General features: G+C 44.0%; 1 protein-coding gene across 4 annotated transcripts in view; it reads right to left on the reverse strand.

Moving 5' to 3' along the window:
• The window catches only part of ZCCHC7 (zinc finger CCHC-type containing 7), a 489,275-nt gene that overhangs the window by 209,665 nt on the left and 256,087 nt on the right, over positions 1 to 23,523 (reverse strand). For all 4 annotated transcript variants that reach the window (XM_033917137.1, XM_033917162.1, XM_033917145.1 and 1 more), the window contains exon 5: positions 11,984 to 12,154. In XM_033917137.1, coding sequence (XP_033773028.1) covers positions 11,984 to 12,154 — 171 coding nt within the window. The remainder of the gene's footprint in view (positions 1 to 11,983; positions 12,155 to 23,523) is intronic.

Below are 23,523 nucleotides of genomic sequence, written 5' to 3' on the forward strand. Positions count from 1 at the left end.
TGCAGATGATACCAAGATTTGTAACAGAGGGAGTGGAAAATATGAAAAAGGATCTGCAAAAGTTAGAGGAATGGTCTAATGCCTGGCAACTAAAATTCACTGGAAAGAAATGCAGAGTAATGCATTTGGGGATTAATAATCGGAAGGAACCGTATATGCTGGGAGGTGAGAAGCTGATATGCACGGACGGGGAGAGGGACCTTGGGGTGATAGTGTCCGAAGATCTAAAGGCGAAAAAACAGTGTGACAAGGCAGTGGCTGCTACCAGAAGGATGCTGGGCTGTATAAAGAGAGGCGTAGCCAGTAGAAGGAAGAAGGTGTTGATGCCCCTGTACAGGTCATTGGTAAGGCCCCACTTGGAGTATTGTGTTCAGTTTTGGAGACCGTATCTGGTGAAGGACATAAGAAGACTTGAAGCGGTCCAGAGGAGGGCGACGAAAATGATAGGAGGCTTGCGCCAGAAGACATATGAGGAGAGAATGGAAGCCCTGAATATGTATACCCTAGAGGAAAGGAGAGACAGGGGAGATATGATTCAGACGTTCAAATACTTGAAGGGTATTAACGTAGAACAAAATCTTTTCCAGAGAAAGGAAAATGGTAAATTTGAGGTTGAGGGGTGGTAGATTCAAAGGCAATGTTAGGAAGTTCTACTTTACGGAGAGGGTGGTGGATGCCTGGAATGCGCTCTCGAGAGAGGTGGTGGAGAGTAAAACGGTGACTGAGTTCAAAGAAGCGTGGGATGAACACAGAGGATCTAGAATCAGAAAATAATATTAAATATTGAACTAAGGCCAGTACTGGGCAGACTTGCATGGTCTGTGTCTGTGTATGGCCATTTGGTGGGGGATGGGCTGGGGAGGGCTTCAGTGGCTTGGAGGGTGTAGATGGGCTGGAGTAGGTTTTAACAGAGATTTCAGCAGTTGGAACCCAAGCACAGTACTGAGTAGAACTTTGGATTCTTGCCCAGAAATAGCTAAGAAAAAAAATTTAAAAATTTAAATTGAATCAGGTTGGGCAGACTGGATGGACCATTCGGGTCTTTATCTGCTGTCATCTACTATGTTACTATGTAAATGTACAGTGCTGCATACACCTTTCAGCTTTATAGAAATGTCTCATGCATATTCATTACGGATATCCTTGAAGCATGGAGTGTGTACCAGAAGCTGGGGAAGGTCTGAAGTCTTTAGTACAGATTGTAGTTTTGTCTGAAATACTGCCTACCTATGGTATAGGAGAGGAAAGGCTTCATAATATAGGGAAGTTCAATACGTGGTTCAACTCCTGGTGTTAATAAGATGGTTTCAGATACATAGGAGAATGGGGCAATATATGGAAAAATAAAAGGCTATATTGTAGGGACAACCTACATCTTTCTTTGGTGAGAAGCATTCTGATTTCAGTAAAATGAGAGCAATCCTGACAAAAGAACTGATGGGATGGGAGGAAAGACTGTGGTACAAGCTGAAAAGAGCTATAAAAATATAAGGAAAGTTAATAAGAGCAAGAGGAAAACAAAATATTATGTTTTTACCTCGATATTCTTGTTTCTGTTAAAATACACATGAGTCTGTCGATTAGCTGTCGAGTCCCACTAACCATGAAACTGCAGAAGGGTATCACTTGAACTCCTCCCTTCTGCAGTGGAGAACAGTTCCCTCTTCAGTTGGTACCAAAGCAATCAAACTCCACTGAAACAGAAGAAAAGAGAATGAGGATCAGAGAGATCTTCCCCGGCAAACAAACCTATTCTGCTCTGAAACTTAGGCAATAGAAAGTGATCAATAAACACTGAACAATTTAACATTGAATAAATTATGCACTTGAGTAGCTAGGAACCAACCTGCTAATTGCAACTTGTAGGGGCTAGAGACACCCCCCACAAAGAGAAAAGGGAGCCCCTTTTCCCTGTAGCAATGTCTCAGCTGAATCTTAGATACAGTAGAAGTACCAAGATGGACACTGGCAACGTCCAAGGCACAAATCAGGTGAATCAAAAATCCGCACAGAGTAAGCTGTATGGACTCCTATGTATATTAACAGAAACAAGATTGTCAACGTATGAACTTAATCTTTCATTCTGTTACATATATACAGGAGTCCGTACGTTAGCTGATGTACCAAAGCAGTGCCAAGCATCTAGGGAGGGACAAATGAGCCTGCCCTCAGAACTGAGGACCCAAAAGCAGCATCCTCTTGAGCTGCTACATCCATTCTGTAGAACTTCATAAAAGTATGAAGTGTAGACCATGTAGCTGCTCTACAGATTTCATCACATGAGACAGCCTGGGACTCCATCCAGGAAGCCACATCACCTATTGTTGAATGTGCTGCAATAGAGATAGGGGGCTGTTTCTCGCAGGCAATATAAGAAGATGAAATTGCCATGCAAATCCATCTAGCAATGGAAGCCTTGGAAGCTGGCTTGCCATGTCACAAGTGACTGGTCAGCACTAAAAGATGATCAGAAAGTCTGGAATCATTAGTCTTCTCCAGAGAGATAAGTAGGATACTGTGCACATTCAGCTTCCACAAAAGCTTATCCTATTTCACCAAACATGTAGGATGAAAGGCGGGCAAACAAAACTCATGATTGACATGGAAGGCAGAAACTACCTTCAGAAGAAAGGAAGGTACTGTGCACAGAGAAACACCTGACTCCATTAAACCTACATGAGAAGGTCTGATTATTATGAGCTCATTCTTGCCAAGACTAGAGCAACCAAAAATACTGTCTTGACTGTGAGGTCCATCAGGGAAGCCTCCATCAGCGAATCATATGGAACACGGGACAGTCCCTTCAGGACCACATTGAGATCCAATGACAGGAACATTGGGAGTCTCAATCTGAGAGCCCTCCTCAAAAACCAAGTGACATCCAGGTGAGACACCAGAGACTGCAAGCTTCACCATGGGAACTGGGCCTTGAATGAGGAGCCCCGGATGAACCGGAAGCTTCCGACACCTGCCTCTCTGCAGATGCACCAGATCTGCATACCAAGGCCTGTGGGACCAGTCTGGAGCCACCAGAATTACCTGCCCCCGATGGCTTTAAAAAGGGTTTGGACAATTTCCTGGAGGAAAAGTCCATAGTCTGTTATTGAGAAAGACATGGGGCAAGCCACTGCTTGCTCTGGATCGGTAGCATGGAATGTTGCTACTCTTTGGGTTTTGGCCACCGTTTTGGGACTGGCCACCGTGAGATCAGGCTACTGGACTTGATGAACCTTTGGGTCTTATGGTTCATTATCCTGTAGTTCATTTGACCCACCATGGCCCACAGCAGAAAAACAGAGAAGCTGCACTGTGGACCAGGGCTGAACAAAGGCGTCTAGCCCTGCATTTCCCCACTTGGCTCTTTGAGTCTAGAAATGAACCGCCTTTGTATTCCTGGCTATGGCTGTAAGATCCATGTCCGGTTTGCCCCAAATCTAAACAATGAGGGAAACACCCTCTGGGACAGAGACCACTTCCCCGGATCCAGAGTCTGCCTGCTGAGAAAGTCAGCCTGGACTTTCTCCACCCCTGCCATGTGGGCAGCAGAGAGAGCTTGCAAGTGAAGTTCTGTCCACTGAAATAACATCCGTGCCTCCAGGTGAAGGGGAGCACTTCTGGTGCCTTGTCTGTTCACATAAGCCACTGCAGAATAACCGAATGACTCTCAGTTCCAGACGATTTATGGACCATTTGCTTTCTAATGGGGACCACCTGCCCTGAAGGGGGTGACCACAGCAGTAAGCCTCCCAGCCAATTAGGCTGGCATCAGTCGTGAGTGCCACCCATGCATGGATTCTGAGGCATATCCCTCAACAAGGCCTCCTCTGGAGCCACGAATGCAAGCTGCGCTTTGCCACCACAGTCCAGGGGAGCTGCGTCTGTAGGGAGTGGCACTGCGGAGACCACCAGGACAGAAGGGAGTAGAAGAGTGGATGCATATGAGCTCTCACCCAGGAAACAACCTCCAGAGAGGCCGCCATTAAGCCCAGAGCCTTCAGGTAATGCCAGACTGTGGGGCTCAGAAGAGCCCCAATCTGTTTCCTGAGCTTCTGCTTGCATGGCTCAGGAAGAAAAACACAGCCCTGTGCTGTATCAAATCGTACTCCCAGATATTCCAAGCACTGAGTCAGCTGAAGGTGACTCTTTTTAAAGTTGACTATCCAACCCAGGCTCTGCTGAACCATGTGCTCGCCTCTAGAGAAGAGGCCTTGGCCAGCCAATCATCTAGATAGGGATGCACCTGGCCACCCATCCTGTACAGGTGGGCCGCTACAACCACGTCACCTTTGTAAAGGTGTGGGGAGATGTGGCCAAATTGAAAAGAAGCGCCACAAACTGAAGTGTCACAGCAGAACATGAAATCTTTAGATACTCCCTGTGATCTGGAAAAATGGAGATGTGAAGATATGCCTCTGTCAAATACAGAGAGGCAAGAAATTCTCCCAGAGCCACCGCTGCTTTGACATATATATATAAGAATTGCCATATATAATATAAGAATTTTGACATATATAATATATGAATACTTCCTGTGATCTGGAAAAATGGGGATGTGAAGATATGCCTCTGTCAAATACAGAGAGGCAAGAAATTCTCCCAGAGCCATCACTGCTTTGACATAAGAATTGCCACCGCTGGGTCAGACCAGTGGTCCATCGTGCCCAGCAGTCCGCTCACGCGGCGGCCCTCTGATCAAAGATCAGTGCCCTAACTAAGACTAGCCCTACCAATTGAGCAGGAACTTGTCAAACTTTGTCTTGAATCCCTGGAGGATATTTTCCCCTATGACAGACTCCGGAAGAGCATTCTAGTTTTCTATCACTCTCTGGGTGAAGAAGAACTTCCTTATGTTCATATGAAATCTATCCCCTTTCAATTTTAGAGAGTGCACTCTCGTTCTCCCTACCTTGGAGAGGGTGAACAACCTGTCGTTATCTAGTAAGTCTATTCCCTTCAGTACCTTGAATGTTTCGATCAAGTCCCCTCTCAATCTCCTCTGTTCGAGGGACAAAAGGCCCAGTTTCTCTAATCTTTCACTGTACGGCAACTCCTCTAGCCCCCTTAACCATCTTAGTCGCTCTTCTATGGACCCTTTTGAGTAGTACCTTGTCCTTCTTCATGTACGGCGACCAGAGTAATAATAGAAAAAAAAAAGTAAAAAGAAAACAATTTTTTTAATTTTTTTTTATTTCTTGAGGCCTGGGACAAAGGAGGTGAAAGTTTCTGCAATGAAGTAAGAAGTAAGGAGATTCTGGATTCTCTACAAGGAGAAATGTTCCAGCAGTTGATAATGGAACCCACGCGGGATGTGGGTCATACTAGACTTAGTGCTTACAAATAGGGATCCAGTGATCACTGCATGGTACGGTTTAATATCAAGATGGGTATAGGGATGGCTCATTCAAAAGAAAAGGTCTTAGACATTAAAAAACCTAACTTTGTTCAGATGGGAGATTATGTCAAGGAATTGTTGTCCTGATGGGAACATCTGGAAGGAGTGGATATGCAGTGGGCAAAACTGAAAGGAGAAATTGTAAGAGCAACAAACCTTTTTCTGAGGCAAGTAAGGAAAAGAAAGATGCTTTGGTTCTCATAAGTAGTAGCTAAGAAGATAAGGAATAAGAGATTAGCTTTCATAAACTACAAAAGGACACAAAGAGGAAGACTGGCAAAAATATCTGGAAAAGTTAAGAGAGGCTAGTCGTGTAGTCAGGAAAGCAAAGATGCAAATGGAAGAAAAAAATATCTGGCACGGTAAAACTTGGAGACAAGACATTTTTTAGATATATTAGTGATAGGAAGAAGTGCAAAAGTGGCATTGTGAGAATCAAAGGTGACGGGGAGAAATATGTAGAAGCTGATAAAGAAAAGGCAAAATTGCTTAACAAAAATTTCTGTTCTGTGTTCACAGCTGAAGCACCGGAAGCGTGACTGCAGAAGCCAAACATGAATAGGGATGGAGGAGTGGTAGACCCTGATTTTCAAAGGGTTGTGTTCGTGAGGAGCTAGCTAAAATAAAGATAGACAAAGCAATGGGGCCAGATAGTGTACATCTGAGAGTGCTGAAGGCACTTAGGGAAGTTCTGGTGGCTCTGCTGACTGACCTTTTCAATGAGTCTCTAGCGTCGGGAGTAGTACCAGAGGACTGGAGAAGGGTGGATGTGGCCCTCTTCACAAAAGTGGAAGTAAGCAAGAAGTAGGGAATTACAAGCCGGTAAGTTTGACTTCTGTGGTAAGCAAATTAATGGAAAAACTTTTAAAACAGAGAATGAAGTTTCTTGAATCCTGTGGATTATAAGACCGGAGGCAACATGGATTCACTAGAGCTAGGTCTTGTCAGACAAATCTGATCAATTTCTTTGACTAGGTGACCAGAGAATTGTATAGAGGAAGTGTGCTAGATGTGGTGTAATTAGATTTTAGAAAACCCTGTGACAGTGTTCCACAAAGACATCCAATAAATAAACTAAGTACCTTCGGAATGGGTCCCAAAGTGATGGGCTGGGTCAAGAACTGGTTGAAAGGAAGGTGACAGAGGGTAGTGGTCAATGGAGATTGCTCTGAGGAAAGGGATGTTATCAGTAGTGTGCCTCAAGGTTCTTTTCTTAGGCCTGTTCTTTTTAACATTTTTATAAACGATATTGCTGAAAGGCTGTCGGGAATATTTGCCTCTTTTTGCAGATGATACCAAAATCTACAATAGACACCTAGGAAGGTGTGAATAACATGAAGAAAGACCTGGCTAAAATTTAATGCTAAGAAATGCAAGGTCATGCATTTGGGCTGCAAAAACCAGAGGAAATGGTACAGATTAGGGGGTGAAGAACTTATATGCATGACAGAAGAGCGGGACTTGGGTGTGATTGCATGTGATGATCTTAAGTGGCCAAACAGGTTGAAAAGGTGACGGCAAAAGCTGGAAGGATGCTAGAATGCATAGGGAGAGGTATGGCCAATAGGAAAAAGGAGGTATTGATGCCCCTGGTGAAAACTCATTTAGAATATTGTGTACAATTCTGGAGGCTGCACCTTCAAAAAGATATAAAAAGGATGGAGTCAATCCAGAGGAAGGCTACTAAAATGCTACATGGTCTTCATCATAAGGCGTATGGGGACAGATTTAACTATCTCAATCTGTATACTATGGAGGAAAGGCAGGAGAGGGAAGATATGATAGAGACTTTTAAATGCACGTGATGTAAATGCACATAAGTTGAGTCTCATTTGAAAGGAAGTTCTGGAATGAGAGGGCATAGGATGAAGTTAAGAGATGATAGGCTTAGGAGTAATGTAAGGAAATAGTTTTTACAGAATGGGTGGTAAATGTGTAGATGCGTGGAGCAGTCTACCGGAAGAGGTGGTGGAGAGAATCTGTATCTGAATTCAAAAAAGCCTGGGATTGGCACGTGGGATCTCTTAGAGAGAGGAAGAGATAATGGTTACTGTGCATGGGCAGACTGGATGAGCCATTTGGCCTTTATCTGCCATCATATTTCTAGATCTCTACAAAACTGGATGATGTAATGGGTCAATTTGACAATTGAACTGTAGCAAATTGCCTAGACCAGATGGTATACATCCCAGAGTGCTGATATAATTGAAAAATGAACGTGCAGAGCTATTGTTAGTAATTTGTAACTTTTCTTTAAAATTACAAATTGATATCCAGCTTAGTACCAGAAGACTGAAGGGTGGCCAACTTGATGCCAATTTTTAAAAAGGGTTCCATAGGTGATCCAATAGGACCCCTGATGAAGGCGTGTTATCCGAAACATGGACCGTGTCGGGTCCCTTGGTTGGTAATAAGGTTGTAGATTTACTGCATTTCTTTTACAATATAATAAACAATGCCTGCATCCTGTACATAGACTGCAGTTTCTATTTTGTTTTTCATTTTGGTGCTCGGTTTACTGCAAATCTAGTTGGATTTTTTCTTTTTTGTGGTCTCCGAGAAAGTTTAGACCAGCAAGTCTGATGTCGGTGCTGGGCAAAATGGTAGAGACTATTATAAAGAACAAAATAGCTGAGCCACTAAGGAACAAAATAGCTGAGCCACTTAGACAAATATGCAACCTATCCTTAAAAACTGGAGAGATTCCGGAAGACTGGAAAATAGCAAATGTCACGCCCATCTTCAAGAAAGGCTCAAGGGGAGACCCAGGAAACTACAGGCCGGTGAGCTTGACCTCGGTCCCGGGAAAGATGATGGAAGCGCTGATTAAAGACTGCAACTGGGAACACATCGAAAACACTGTACAGCTAAAGCCGAGCCAGCATGGCTTCTGCAAGGGCAGGTCATGCCTCACTAACTTATTATACTTCTTTGAGGGGGTAAACAGCCAGGTGGATAAAGGGGAATCTATAGACATCATTTACCTTGACTTCCAAAAAGCCTTCGACAAGGTACCACATGAAAGACTGCTAAGGAAGCTATGGAACCACGGGGTGCAAGGGGAGGTCCACCGATGGATCAAAAACTGGCTGGCGGACAGGAAACAGAGGGTTGGAATAAAGGGCCATTACTCAGACTGGCAATGGGTCACGAGCGGAGTTCCGCAGGGGTCGGTGCTGGGACCGCTCCTGTTCAATATATTTATTAACGACCTGGAAGCAGGAACAAAATGTGAGGTTATTAAATTTGCGGATGACACCAAATTATACAGCAGGGTTGAAAGCAAGGAGGACTGCAAAAATCTCCAAAAAGATCTGACAGCGCTGGAAGAGTGGGCCAAAAAGTGGCAAATGAGCTTCAACATAAGGAAATGCAAGGTCATGCATGTAGGGAAAAAGAACCCGATGTTCACTTACAAAATGGGGGGATCACCGCTAGGTGTGAGTAACCTTGAAAGAGACCTGGGAGTGATGGTAGACACATCATTGAAGGCGTCGGCGCAGTGTGCCACAGCCTCAAGGAAGGCAAACAGAATGTTGGGCATCATTAAGAAGGGTATCACGACCAGGACGAAGGAAGTCATCCTGCCACTGTATCGTGCAATGGTGCGCCCGCACCTGGAGTACTGTGTCCAGTACTGGTCGCCGTACCTCAAGAAGGACATGGCGGTACTTGAGAGAGTCCAGAAAAGAGCAACTAAGCTAATAAAGGGTATGGAAGACCTCTCATATACTGACAGACTGAAGAAGCTGGGGTTTTTCTCCCTGGAAAAGCGGAGACTTAGATGAGACATGATAGAAACCTTCAAGATCATGAAAGGCATAGAAAGGGTAGACAGGGACAGATTTTTCAAATTACGGGGATCCACAAGTACAAGGGGGCACTCAGAGAAATTGAAAGGAGAAAGGTTTAGAACAAACGCCAGGAAGTTCTTTTTCACTCAGAGGGTGGTGGATACATGGAACGCGCTACCGGAGGATGTGATAAGCAGGAGCACGCTACAGGGCTTCAAAGAGGGTCTGGACAGGTACCTGGAGGACAAAGGGATTGAGGGGTACAGATAGGAGTAGAGGTAGGTAATAGGGATAGGATTAGAGGCAGTTACAAAATTAGTCAGGTACACTATTCAGGCGAGAGCGGACCGCTGGGCAGGATGGACCTCTGGTCTGACTCAGCGGAGGCAACTTCTTATGTTCTTAAAATGACAGAACATATGCATAAGCATGGATTAATGAGAGAAAGCCAGCATAGATTTAGTCAAGGGAAATCTTGCCTCACCAATCTACTGTATATCTTTGAAGGGGTGAATGAACATGTGGATAAAGGTGAACCGGTTAATATGGTGTATTTGGATTTTCAAAAGGCATTTGACAAAGTACCTCATGAACGAATTCTGAGGAAATTAGAAAGTATGGTACAGGAGATAATGTTCTATTATGGATTATGAACTGGTTGGAAGACAAAAAACAGAGAGCAGGTTTTAAATGGTCAATATTCTTAATGGAGAGGGGTAAATAGTGGGGTTCCTCCAGGGGTCTGTGCTGGGACCACTGCTTTTTTAACATGTTTATCAATGATCTAGAGATGGGAATATTTAGTGATTTAATTAAACTTGCCGATGACATAAAGTTGTTAAAACTCAATAGGAGGAGGAAATAGCGGCACTACTACAGCAAGTCTGTAATCTATCCCTAAAAACAGGTATGATCCCGGAGGATTGGAAGATAGCCAATGTTACGCCCATCTTTAAAAAGGGATCAAAAGGTGACCCGGGAAACTACAGACCTGTAAGTCTGACCTCGGTTCCGGGGAAAATGGCGGAAACGCGGATAAAAGAATGCATCGAGGAGCATCTAGAAAGGAATAAACTTATGATAACAAGCCAACATGGTTTCTGCAAGGGAAGATCCTGGACCAGATGGGCCGCTGCGTGAGCTGGTCTGACCCAGCAGAGGCACTGCTTATGTTCTTATGATTGTGAAAAATTGCAAGAGGACCTTGAGAGTCTGGAAGACTGGCCATCAAAATGGAAGATGACGTTTAATGTGAGCAAGTGTAAATTATCAGGAAAGGAATAGAAGACAAAGATGAAAATGTTATAATTTCCTTGTATTGCTCTATAATACGGCCACAACTTGAATACTGTCTTCAGTTCTGGTCACCGTATCTCAAAAAAAGATATAGTGGAATTAGAAAAGGTACAGAGAAGGATGACAAAAATAATAAAAAGTTTGGGATGACTTCCCTATGAGGAAAGGCTAAAACGGCTAGGGATCTTTAGCATGGAAAAGAGATGGCTCAGGGGTTATATGATATGTACATTTTTGTATTTTTGTGGAAAGAGTGAACAAGTGATTCACATCTACCCTGTCCACTCTACTGAGTACCCGAGTAGTTCTGTGTCTTTAAGAGCGTCTGAAGATCGACGCATTGACACTTCCGGTATTAACGATAATGCACCGGGAGGATTTAAACCCAGTCTGCACGCCATGGAGCCATCTTTGGATGCTTAGCGTCCGATTAAAAGGTATGTCCTGCATTGGTTTTTATTGTTACCTTGAGAAGATATATACTGGCCCAGTTTTAACGCTATGTTTTGTTTCTGGTTACAGTTTTGATTGGAGATGTTACACCCTGAGGTAGCTGAATAGTGAAAAGCTGGCCACCATCGGTGTACCGATCAACTAAGATAAGTTGAATTGTTCATCTATCATACAGTATATACATATATATTTTTCATTACATCTTGAAGTAGTGCAGTGTCTTTTTAATACAAAGGAGGTTTTTTTAGCCAGTGAGGTGAACGCTCCATCACCATTATTCCACTATTGTGGAGGTGGGAGGGCCCTTGTCTGAGGCTTTTTCCTCCGTTTAAAATTGGCATTTTAAATCTGCACTTTGATCTTTATCACACCATCAGACAGTGTGCATCTGACCTTTGTGAAAGTGTTTTGTTACACTGTCTAGTCTGCCCAACCATGCCTTCCATTATCCCTTCCTCTCCCTTAGAAATCCAAAGTCCCAAGCTGTCTTGAATTCAGATACACTCTTCATCTCCACCACCTCCACTGGGAGGTCGTTCTAAGCATTCACCACTCTATCCATGAAAAAGTATTCACCGAGGTTACTTCTGAATCTATCTCCTTTCACCCTATACTTCCTCAGTCTATGGCAGTGTATCGCAAACTGTGTGCCGTGGCAAGATTCTGGGTGTGCCGATGGCACCGGCTGACTGCCTATAGAACGTGCCTCTCACAGCAAGAGGCATGTCCTTTAGGAAGTTAGCTGGCACCCACACCTCTTCTCCGTGCCTCTCCTGCTCCAGCACCCCCACTGGCAGCTCAAGGCCCCATCTGGAGGGCCTTCGCACATGCGCAGATATCGATGTCATGACATTATGTATGCCCCTGATGTCATCACATTGACTTACATGCATTTCTGAGTGCTTTCCAGCCATGGCCCGGAGTTTACTGGGTTGCCAAGTAAAAGTTTGCAGGACACTGGTCTAGAGCGTCTCAATTGAGACTAAATTATACAGAAAGAAAATGGCTAAAAAGATCATCAAGATTTTGTTTAAAAACTAGTACTTACATCAGCATAGTGGCCTGTCATATTACAACGGTGGCACCGTTTCTTCCAATAAGCCTTTTCAATGCACTCCAGAGAGAAATGTCCAGGCAGAAAGCAGTTTGAACAATACCGTGCTGGACAGGAATACTGTTTGTGCCCTCTGTTTCCACACAAGCAGCAGGCTGGCAACTTCTACAAAGTGATTATAAAAAGACTTATATCAAGTTAAATTGAATTAATAAGGCCTCTCATTATTTCAAATAACATGGCACTATTGATAAAAGGCTCAGTTAGCTCAATTTCTGATGATACAGTATATATCGGTAATTAGCCATCAGCAGGAGATGACTGATCCAACTTTTTATAACTTCCTCTTCCCACCATCAAGGAAAACATGCCAGAAAAATACATTTTAATTTGGTATCACAAATGTCTATTTCTCCATATTCCTTCCAAAGTCTAACACAGAAAACCACACATATAAAGAGCCAATATCCTCAGAGGCTGCTTTAGAGCATAGTACTCGTCCATTCATTAACTCTTTAAGCTGCCAATTTAGTTCACAAATTTACCAACCATATTTGTCCACATTCTTAGTCAAACGTATCACAATTGGTTTTCCTTTCAGAAACTGATCTGAATAACTTTTAAACAAAGATCCTATTACCAGTCTATATTAGGGAAAGGGATTGGGGCTTGTATACAGCCTTTTTCTAGTTTTACAACCACATTCAAAGCAGTTATTTTCTTGACCACCTTGAATTTGTTAATAGAAAACATCCTACATGGGGTTTGTGGATATTTGACTTTCTATTTATTAAGGGATGTATTTACAAATGATTCTTTGGCAGAATTCTATCTTATCCGCTATAATGAAACCCTTAGCGCCCATGCGCACTTCAATCTCCGTGCCTCCATGCCGCATTTGCACAGTGGCTGCCTCAGCTGATCTCCTGCCTTCTGCCTCGATCTCCGACGCCGGCTGACTTCCTGCCTTCTGACTATGCTGCCGCTGCTGGAACGCCTCTTCTTCTCACCCCCGGACCAGCAGCGGTAGCAGCCGCAGTTTCTTCAAGCAGTCGCGGGGCATTTGCTAGGCCGGCCCACTTTGATAATGCAAGGCAGGCCTGCCTAGCAAAAGCTCCTAGGCTGCCCAGGCTAGCGGATAGTGGACAGGGGACGCAGGGAAGGGGTGCTGCTGGACAGAGGGGAGGTCAAAGGAAAGGAGAAGGGCTACTGCTCTACAGGGGGAGCAGGGAAGGGGTGCTGCTAGACAGGGGGGGGAGGTCAAAGGAAGGGAGAAGGGCTACTGCTGGACAGGGGGAGCAGGAAAGGAGTGCTGCTGGACAGGGGAGAGGTAAAAGGAAGGGAGAAGGGCTACTGCTGGACAGGGGGGAGCAAGAAGGGGTGCTGCTGGACAGGGGGGGGAGAGACAGAAAGAAAGAAAGACAGACAGCGGGCAGGGAAAGAGACAGAAAGAAAGAAAGAGACAGACAGTGGGCCAGGGAGAAAGACAGACAGACAGGGGGCAGGGAGAGAGACAGAAAGAGAGACAGACAGGGAGCCAGGGAGAGAGACAGAAAGACAGACATACAGAAAGAAAGAAAGAAATACCTAAGTCTACACATATATTTTAGCACCCGTTAATGTAACAGGCTAAAAAACTAGTATGGGATAAACATATTGGTAATTTTATATTAAGTTCCAAAATCTATCTGGCATTTAGAAAATTGTTAAAAATATACTTCTTTGGTAGCATTTTTAATTAATGAATTGTAATTCACTGCGAATGCCCAGTATCTTTACTCTGTAAACAGCACAGAACTGAGAGGTAGCTGCCGTATATAAGCATATTGTTGTTATGTTTACTTAAAGACACTTCAAGAATTTTTTTCCCTATCTGTCCAGATAGGCTCACAATCTGTCTAATGTACCTGGGGCAGTGGAGGATTAGTGGCTTTCCCAGGGTCACAAGGATTTGAACCTATAACCTGTAGCTCTAACCACTATGCCACACTCTCCTAAATACCTCACATTTGTTATTAAGTGTTTATAAAGAAAGGTTACATTGTGACTCTGCACTTTTGACATCAGTGCATGAGAACAGTTATAAACTACCGTATTTTTCGCTCCATACGACACACTTTTTTCCCACCCAAAAGTGGGTGGAAATCTCGGTACGTCTTATGAAGCGAAGGTACAAATTTTGTTACCCTCCCTCCCTGTGCCATTGTAAAACCTGACCGCCGCCACACCACCTTTCTAAACCCACCAACCCACTGTACCTCTTTTTTAAACCCACCCACCCGCCCACTGCACCACCTTTTGTTTTAAACCCCATCGCCATTCCCTCTTTTTTACCTGGTGGTCCAGCGTCCAGCCAGCTCCTCATTTTCTGGCCAGCGGCGAAACAAATCAGTAGCGCAGCATTCGGAACTTACGGCAGCATTTGGAAAGAAGCGTGAGGGCCGAGCGGGAAAGCATAAAGCTTGCTCGTGATGGCTGCACTGCTTTATTTTGCCGCTGGCCGGGAAATGAGGAGCTGGGAAGAGCGAAGGCTGCTGCGGCATGTAGGGAGGGAGTGAAGCCGGCTGGAACTGATGGCACTGTTAAAAAAGTTACCGGGGGGTGGGGGGGGGGGGCTTGCCTGGGGATGGCTAGGGGCTGGCTGGCTGGTTGGCTTGGAGCTGGCTGGCTGGTTTGGGGCTGGCAGGCTGGCCTGGGGCTGGTTTGGGGCGGGCTGGCTGGGGGCAGGCTGGCTTTTGGCTGCCTACCATTAGACGTGTCCACCACTAGATGTGCCCTGTACCCTGTCCCGGCCTACCACTAGACCACCAGAGGGGGGACACGGTATTTGGTTCAGAATTTTTTTTTCTTGCTTTTTCCTCCTCTAGAGGTGGGTGCGTCTTATGGTCAGGTGCATCTTATGATTGGAAAAATATGGTATATTCATTACAAACTCTAAGGTTTCTGCTGTCTTATGCCCCCAATGACATGTTGTAGCTACTGCCATATTTTTCTCACCAGATGAATTAATATCATCTAGCTACATTATCAATAGTTAAAAAATAAATAAATTTGAGTCTACATGAATTTAGATCACTTAAAGGGGAATTACTCTCACATTCTGCAAAAAGATTTTTGATAAGTTAAGCATCATGTATTTCACTTACCTGTTCTCTGCCTTCTTTTGATTGTTACCATAAGGAAAGATTTATAAACTATAATGAGTTTTACCTCATGCAAAGTTGTCATTTCTTTAATAAGACATTAACTATTTTTTTCTGCGGCCCTCCAAGTATCTACAAATCCAAAATATGGCCCTGCAAAGGGTTTGAGTTTGAGACTGCTGATCTAGCCCTTAGTAGGGAAAACATTGATCTTCTACAGACAGTTAGTCTGGGGGAACAAAATAATTCTGCTTTTCCTATTTTTATCTGAAGGGCTACTGCTTAATGTATAATTTGTTTTAGCATATATATAGCTTTTAAGACCAGGGTATTTTATAAGTAATTACATACAGGTAGGTTACTAGTCCCACAAGGCTGTACAATCTGGCTTTTGCAGTGGAATTTTCTTTGGTAGCTCTGGAATCACAGAAGTCAGCAGCTGCATCTATGCTAAGTATAAGAGGCTTGGAGAGGTGAAACCTTTCCAAAATCTAGGCTGGAACACAAGAGTAGGGTGCGGGATTATGCAGCACTGACAAGTTAGGCTGAGAATAAGGCAGGCACTAAGACAGAGACTAAGGCACAAGTCCTAGAGGAGTTAAATATAAAAAATGTTTAATATTTGCTTTCTCTTATCAGGTGACAAGGGATTGGAATATAGTGCTAGATTCTATACAAAGTCAATCTAATTATACAGTAGTTTTTACAGATTTTCTAAATATCTTATCTCACATATATATTCTGGCTAGATACCGAATATACTCACATATAAACAGATCTAAATATAAACCAAGGTAACTGTCCCCCCCCCCAAAAAAAAAGGGGGCATGGTTGACTCAAATATAAACCAAGATTAGAAATTTGGGTGATCATGTTGTGGCCTTAATGTCCTGGCAGCTGAAGACAAACTTGCCCTGATTTTGGCTCCTGCATAGCATGAGCAGTCTCTGATACTGGGCTGCCATTGTGGTTGGGAGGAAGAAGAGTACTGATATGGAAAGGAAAGAGGCAAAGTATAGGAGACTAAGGGTTTGGGTAAAATATAAAAGGTAGAGAGGGAACGTCAGTAATTCAAAGTGCATGTGATCTCATATGCAAATCATATAATTACACACCCTTGAAAATTTCTCTTATCACCAAAAGCATCATGAGAAAAAGGACTGCACCAAAATCTCATGTGTTCCTCTCAGCACAAATATCTTGCATAAAACATGAATCAGGTACAAACAGTTCCCTTCCAAAAAAACATACATACATACACATATAGGACCATTAAACTCCATCTTAGAATCAGAAGTTTAAAAATAAACCCACAACACACTTCCTTAAAAAAAATAATAAGAAATTCGATAGTGTTTCCAATAAGAACATAAGAATTGCCGCTGTTGGGTCAGACCAGTGGTCCATCGTGGCCAGCAGTCCGCTCACAAGGGGGCCCTTGGTTAAAGACCAGCACCCTAACTGAGACCAGCCCTACCTGTGTATAACTTTGTCTTACTATTAAAAAGGCTATGATTATTTATTTTCAAGCAAAACATTAAAGGGTTAATTTTATAGCTGCATATTTATGCAAATACTATGTATATACTATTCTCTATCATAGTACCAACACATCATTTAAAGTGTGGGTGTACTTTAACTTTGAACACTATCCCTGCAAATTTTTGCAAGTTGCTACTTTCCCCCACAAACCCCCTTTCCCCCCCCCAATGGCCAACATTCTCATCTTCTACAAACCCAACACTCCCTTGATGAAAGGTGCTCCATAAATCCCCTCTACCCTGATGACCGACGCTACCTTTTTTGTCCCACCCAGCTGGCATTAGGCTTTTATCCTCTCCACCCAATCATTGGTCATGCTGTTGTCCTGCCCACCGATGCCCAGAGTTTCTGTTCTACACCCCCCCCACCCCGATGACCAACACTGCCATCTTCCACAAACCCAAACCTCCCTCGATGAAAACTGCTACTTTCCTTCACAAAACACCCTCTTCCCCGATGACCAATGCAACTGTCTTCCCCCCCCACCTCCAGCTAGCATTACCATTCCTGCGATCAAAGAAGCTGACATCGATTTCCATGCTGCGCCAGAGTGGAGTGTTGAGTTTCTGCGCATGTTCAAGGCATGCCAGCTTCTGCCCTCTCCGAGAATACTGGAGAGGGCAGGAGCCGGCAGGCCTTGAGCATGAGAGAGACAGAGAGTAAATTAAAAAGTAAAGGCAAAATACAGTGGTGCCTCACACAACGAACTTAATTCGTTCCAGGAGCAAGTTTGTTATGCGAAAAGTTCGTTATGTGAAACGTGTTTTCCCATAACAATACATGTTAAAAAAAATAATTCGTTCTGCAGCATAAAATATGCTAAGATGACATAAAAAAAGATAAATTTGTCAAAATGGTGAAAATGGTGGTCTTGCTGAGGCCAAACTCTTTGACGAGGTCACACTGTTTTACCCCACATTCACTCCTTCTAATTATTTCCCGTTTCATTTCAACAGAAATCACCTTCCTGCTTTTTTTAGAAGCCATGATATATAAAAAATATTGAGTTTATCTTAAAAGGACGACTGTATACAGTGAGAGAGGGCAGTTAAGCGCAGTGACTAACGACTGCCTGCAGTGCCTGCGCGGAAGGATGCAATACATCGGCAGCTCGGGCGACTTCGTTGTGTGAAACGAAGTTCGTTGTGTGAAACGAAGTTCGTTGTGTGAAACGAAGTTCGTTGTGTGAAGTTCGTTGTGTGAAACGAAGTTCGTTGTGTGAATCAAGACATGAAGTTCGTTGTGTGCAGCGTTCGTTGTGCGAGGCGTTCGTTATGCGAGGCACCACTGTACATTTAATGGTTGTAATAGAAGTAAATGTAAAGAACTGAATATATAACTTTTCCCACATACCATATATACTCGAATATAAGTTGAGACCCCCCCTTTTTCCCCAAAAAGGAGGAAAAATAGTTGACTCGAATATAAGTGGGGCGGCTTAATATTCAAGTGCCCTGCCCTGACAGGCATTGCACCCAACCCCCTTCCTTCCTTCCCTCCCCCGTCAGACTCTGCACCCTCCCTACCTTCCAGGCTCTGCAGCCTGCCGCCCTCCTTGTCCTAGCCTCAGGCTCATACCTCTACTGGTGATCATCAGTGGAAGTGTAGCAGGCAGGAACAAACTTTGCAACTTCCTGCCCCACTATTAACTGGCTGCCTGTGAGCGTTTTCGGCCGCTGAGAAGAAGCACGAGTAGGCATGCAATTTTGTGCTGCTGATCAGTGCTGAGCAGCTTTCGTAATGGCTCCTGCGAATTCTCGCGATTTTCAAAGATCACAGGTTCCGTTTCATCTGTACGCATGAGACGTCGTGGACTGTCTGGCAATGGTGGATACTGTAATGTTTTGCACCATTCGTAACTTTGTTTCTGTTGCAATTCTGTTATCAAAAAAGGCAAGTGCTGCTAGGTGCTGACAGAAACTGATACTCAACTCCCACGGAACTGTGGACACGAAGAGAGGGGGGGGGAGAGATCAAAGGCAGCTTCCTGAAGAGCCCTGCTGAGCCCCCTGTGGGAGACTAACAGCCTACACACAAAGTCCCACCTTGAGGGCCGCAATCCAGTCGGGTTTTCAGGATTTCCCTAATTAATATGCATTGAAAGCAGTGCATGCACATAAGAACATAAGAACATAAGAACTGCCATCTCTGGATCAGACCCATGGTCCATCGAGTCCGGCGATCCGCACACGCGGAGGCCCAGTCAGGTATACACCTGATGTAGTTTTAGTCACCCATATCCCTCTATGCCTCTCATAAGGAGATGTGCATCTAATTTGCCTTTGAATCCCAGCACAGTGGATTCCTTAATAACCTCCTTTGGGAGAGCATTCCAGGCATCCACCACTCGCTGCGTAAAACAGCACTTCCTGACATTTGTCCTGGACTTGTCCCCCCTTAGCTTCAAACCATGTCCTCTTGTCGGACAATGTAAATAATTTATTTTCCTGCTCTATTTTATCGATGCCTTTCAGCATTTTGAACGTCTCGATCATGTCCCCTCGCAGCCTCCTCTTCTCAAGGGAGAACAGTCCCAGTTTCTTGAGTCGTTCCTCATATTCCAAGTTCTCCATACCTCTTATTAACTTCGTTGCTCGTCTCTGCACCCTCTCCAACAGTTTTATATCCTTCTTTAGGTTGGGAGACCAATGTTGGACACAGTATTCCAAGTGTGGTCTGACCATTGCTCTATAAAGCGGCATTATGACTTTCTCCGATCTACTCGTGATTCCTTTCTTTATTATGCCTAACATTCTGTTTGCTTTCTTTGCCGCTGCCGCGCATTGTGCCGACGGCTTCAGGGTCCTATCTATCAGTACACCCAGGTCCTTTTCTTGTTTGCTCTTACCCAGAGTTGCGCCTGACATTCTATACTCGTATTCCTTATTCTTACTACCTAAATGCATTACTTTGCATTTCTCCACGTTGAACTTCATCTGCCATTGCTCTGCCCATTTCTCTAACTGATACAAGTCACTCTGGAGTTCCTCGCTATCCTCCTGCGATCTGATTGCCCGGCATAGCTTTGTGTCGTCTGCAAACTTAATGATCTCACTGGATATTCCGTCTTCCAGGTCATTGATATAAATATTAAATAGGATTGGCCCAAGCACTGAGCCCTGGGGCACACCACTAGTCACTTTCTCCCAGTCTGAGAACTTCCCATTTATGCCCACTCTCTGCTTTCTGTTTTCCAACCATTTGCCTATCCACCTTTGTATATCTCCCTCTATTCCATGGCTTTGTAGTTTCCTGAGAAGCCTTTCATGTGGAACTTTGTCGAATGCTTTCTGGAAGTCCAAATATATTATGTCCACCGGCATTCCACTATCAATTTGCTTGTTCACGGTCTCGAAAAATTGAAGTAAATTCGTTAAACATGATTTCCCTTTCCTGAACCCATGTTGACTGGGTTTCATCAAGTCGTGTGTATCTAGGTGCCGGACTATGCTATCCTTAATCAGTGCTTCAATCATCTTTCCAGGGACAGACATAAGACTCACAGGTCTGTAGTTGCCCGGTTCCCCTCTCGATCCTTTTTTGAAAATTGGCGTGACATTCGCTATCTTCCAGTCCTCTGGTATCTGTCCAGTTCTGATTGTCAGATTGGCAAGTTTTTGCAATAGCTCTCCGATTTCAACCTTCAATTCCTTTAAAACTCTCGGGTGAATTCCATCCGGTCCAGGGGATTTGTCACTTTTAAGTTTGTCGATCTGGTAGTATATCTGGTCCAACTCCACTTCAACTGTGGTGAGGCTGTCTTCTATTACTCCACCAAACACTTTCACTGCTTCTGGTATTTTAGCGGTATCCTCCTCCGTAAAGACGGACGCAAAGAAGGAATTTAGTTTGTCAGCAATTTGTTTATCTTCCTTGATGTACCCTTTTCTTCCCTGGTCGTCCAGGGATCCCACCGCCTCTTTTGCGGGTTTTTTCCCTTTCACGTATCTAAAGAAGGGTTTGAAGTTTTTGGCTTCTTGTGCTATTTTTTCCTCATAGTCCTTTTTGGCATCCCTCACCGCCTTGTGACATTTCTTTTGATCATCTTTATGTATTTTCCATGCTTCGATTGTTTTCGTGTGTTTCCATTTTTTGAAAGAGTCCTTCTTTTCTTTTATGGCTACCCTCACCTGTCTGGTAAGCCATGCCGGTTCTCCCTTACCTTTTGTTCTCCCCTCTTTGGAGATCCTTGGAATGTGGAGATTTTGTGTTTCTGTGATAGTATTTTTCAGTAGGGACCATGCCTGGTCTACCGTTTCAAGTTTGTCCACCTTTTTCTTGAGTCGTTGTTTCACCATGGCTCTCATGCGATCGTATTTGCCCTTTTTAAAGTTAAAGGTTTTGGTTAAGGTTTTGGCACGTTTTCTATTCCCGATGTCAAGCTTAAAGTTGATCACATTGTGATCGCTCGTCCCCAGCGGTACCGTAACTTCTACTTCTTTTGTCGGTCCCGTGAGGCCATTTAGTACCAAGTCCAGGGTGGCATTGCCTCTTGTCGGCTCTTTTACCATTTGTTCCAGGAAGCAATCCCCTAGCACCTCCAGGAACTTGGCCTCCTTGCCGCAGTTGGAGGTTCGTAGTTTCCAGTCTATCCTCGGGAAATTGAAGTCTCCCAATATTATTACATTGCCCGTCTTGCATTCTTGTTTGATTTCCTCTATCATTTCTGAGTCAGTTTCCTCCGCCTGTCCTGGGGGACGATAGTAAAGGCCAATTTTCGTGTCTGCGCTGTTTTGGCCAGGAATCTTGACCCAGAGGGACTCTAGCTTCTCTTTCGTTTCCGTCGTAGCCACTTCAACAGATTCTATTCCTTCCTGAACATATAGGGCAATACCTCCACCTTTCTGCCCTACTCGATCTCTTCTATATAGTTTGTATCCCTGTAGTACGGTGTCCCATTTGTTTTCTTCATTCCACCATAGATCTCATGCATATTCATTGGGGAAATCCTGAAAACCCAACTGGATTGCGGCCCTCAAGGAGAGACTTTGAGACCCCTGGCCTAAGTCTAACAAATATCAACTGAGTACCCTTGCTCAAGCTCCGCCTCAAACCCACTCATGCTCCGTCCCAGAACACACCCCATCATAATAATACTAATTGTAATGCAATTTCTTCCAACCATTTTTCATATACAAACACAATATAATCTTACTAGCTTTATAGCTAGTAATGATAAATTTACAAAATTGTTTTAAAACAATAATAAAAAAAATCTCAAAACTTGAAGCAAAAAAATTTCAAAAACTGTACATGGAGAAAAAGGATCATTTCTAAACAACTCTGAGAAAAACTTGCAAAGAAGGAAGAATTAGGTTCTTACCTCAATAATCCTCTTTACTGAAGAGCAGCAAACGATTCCTTATGGATGGGTTAAGCACCTCAACCCACGAGTTGCTTGCAGAAGACAATCATTTTCTTCTATCTGCCTCCTTGTCTCTCTTGGTCATGCTCCCCTCTCCTCAGTCTGTACCAAAGCAAGTGATAGGAGAGGAAGTTAAAACAAGGGGAAAGGCTCGTGGAACATCCCAATCCAGATAAGTTCGATCTGCTCTGCAATAGTAACTAAGAGTTAATAAACAACCATCCAAGAGGGCAACAAAGAACAGTGGTGAAACAACAAACCTTTCATACGCTGAGAGGTTAGAGAAACTTGGGCTCTTCTCCCTGGAGAAACGGAGACTCAGAGGAGACATGACAGAGACGTACAAGATTATGAAAGGCATAGAGAGGATTGAGAGGGACAGGCTCTTTAGCGTATTGGGAACTACAAGAACAAGAGGACATCCAGAGAAATTGAAAGAGGACAGGTTTAGAACCAATGCTAGGAAATTCTTCTTCACACAGAGGGTGGTAGATACCTGGAATGCGCTTCTGGAGGGTTTAATAGGTCAGACTACATTATGGGGTTTCAAAGAGGGACTGGATAAATTCCTGAAGGATAAGGGGACTGAAGGTTACAGATAAAGGAAGATATAGATAAAAAGAAAAGGGGTTTGAAGGATATAAAGGATTAGGGAAGAACAGGTCTAGACAAAAGATCACTTTACAGGTCATGGACCTGAAGGGCCGCCGCGGGAGCGAATCGCTGGGCGCGATGGATCTCTGGTCTGACCCAGCAGAGGCAAATTCTTATGTTCTTAACCCACCTGTGTGCAACCAGCATTAGCACTTGTACAGCTCTTAGCAAGTCGAAATGTGCCGATATCGATTTTGGTACTCATGTGCCACCTCTTCGGAGGCTCTGCTTATCTTCCCTTGCTGCCACAAGCCAAGCCACTGGATACTTTTGCAAGACTATAAACCTCCTCAGCCATAACACACATCTAACAGGGCAGGGTGTAAAGAATTGTATACTGTTCTACAGGAATGAGGATTATCAAGGTAAGAACCTAATTCTTCCTTTCTGGACGTACCAGAGTAGTCCCTTGAGTCTAGGACAGGACAGATGAGCCTGTTACCAATACAGAGAACCCAAAGGCCTCATCCAATTGTATTGCCACATCCACCCTTTAAAATTTTGTAAAGGTATGAAGGGTAGACCATGTGGCTGCTCTACAAATTTCATTGGGTCCAGGAAGACACCACACTTCTGGTAGAGTGAGCTTTCATGACAAATGGTGGCTGCTTTCCACAGCCAATGTATGCCGAGGAAATAGCCATGAGAATCTATCGGGAAATAGAAGCTTTAGAGGCTGATCTGCCTCGATGACTAGCACTGGTCAAAACGAATAGGTGATCTGACAAGCGGAACTCATTTGTCACCTCAAGATAATGCAGAAGAACTCTCCTAACATCCAGCAACTACAAAACTTTGTCCTCGTGGGTTGAAATACGGGAAGCCGCACT

Source organism: Geotrypetes seraphini, chromosome 1 (genome assembly GCF_902459505.1).
Source record: "Geotrypetes seraphini chromosome 1, aGeoSer1.1, whole genome shotgun sequence".
In the NCBI taxonomy this organism is placed as follows: domain Eukaryota; kingdom Metazoa; phylum Chordata; class Amphibia; order Gymnophiona; family Dermophiidae; genus Geotrypetes; species Geotrypetes seraphini.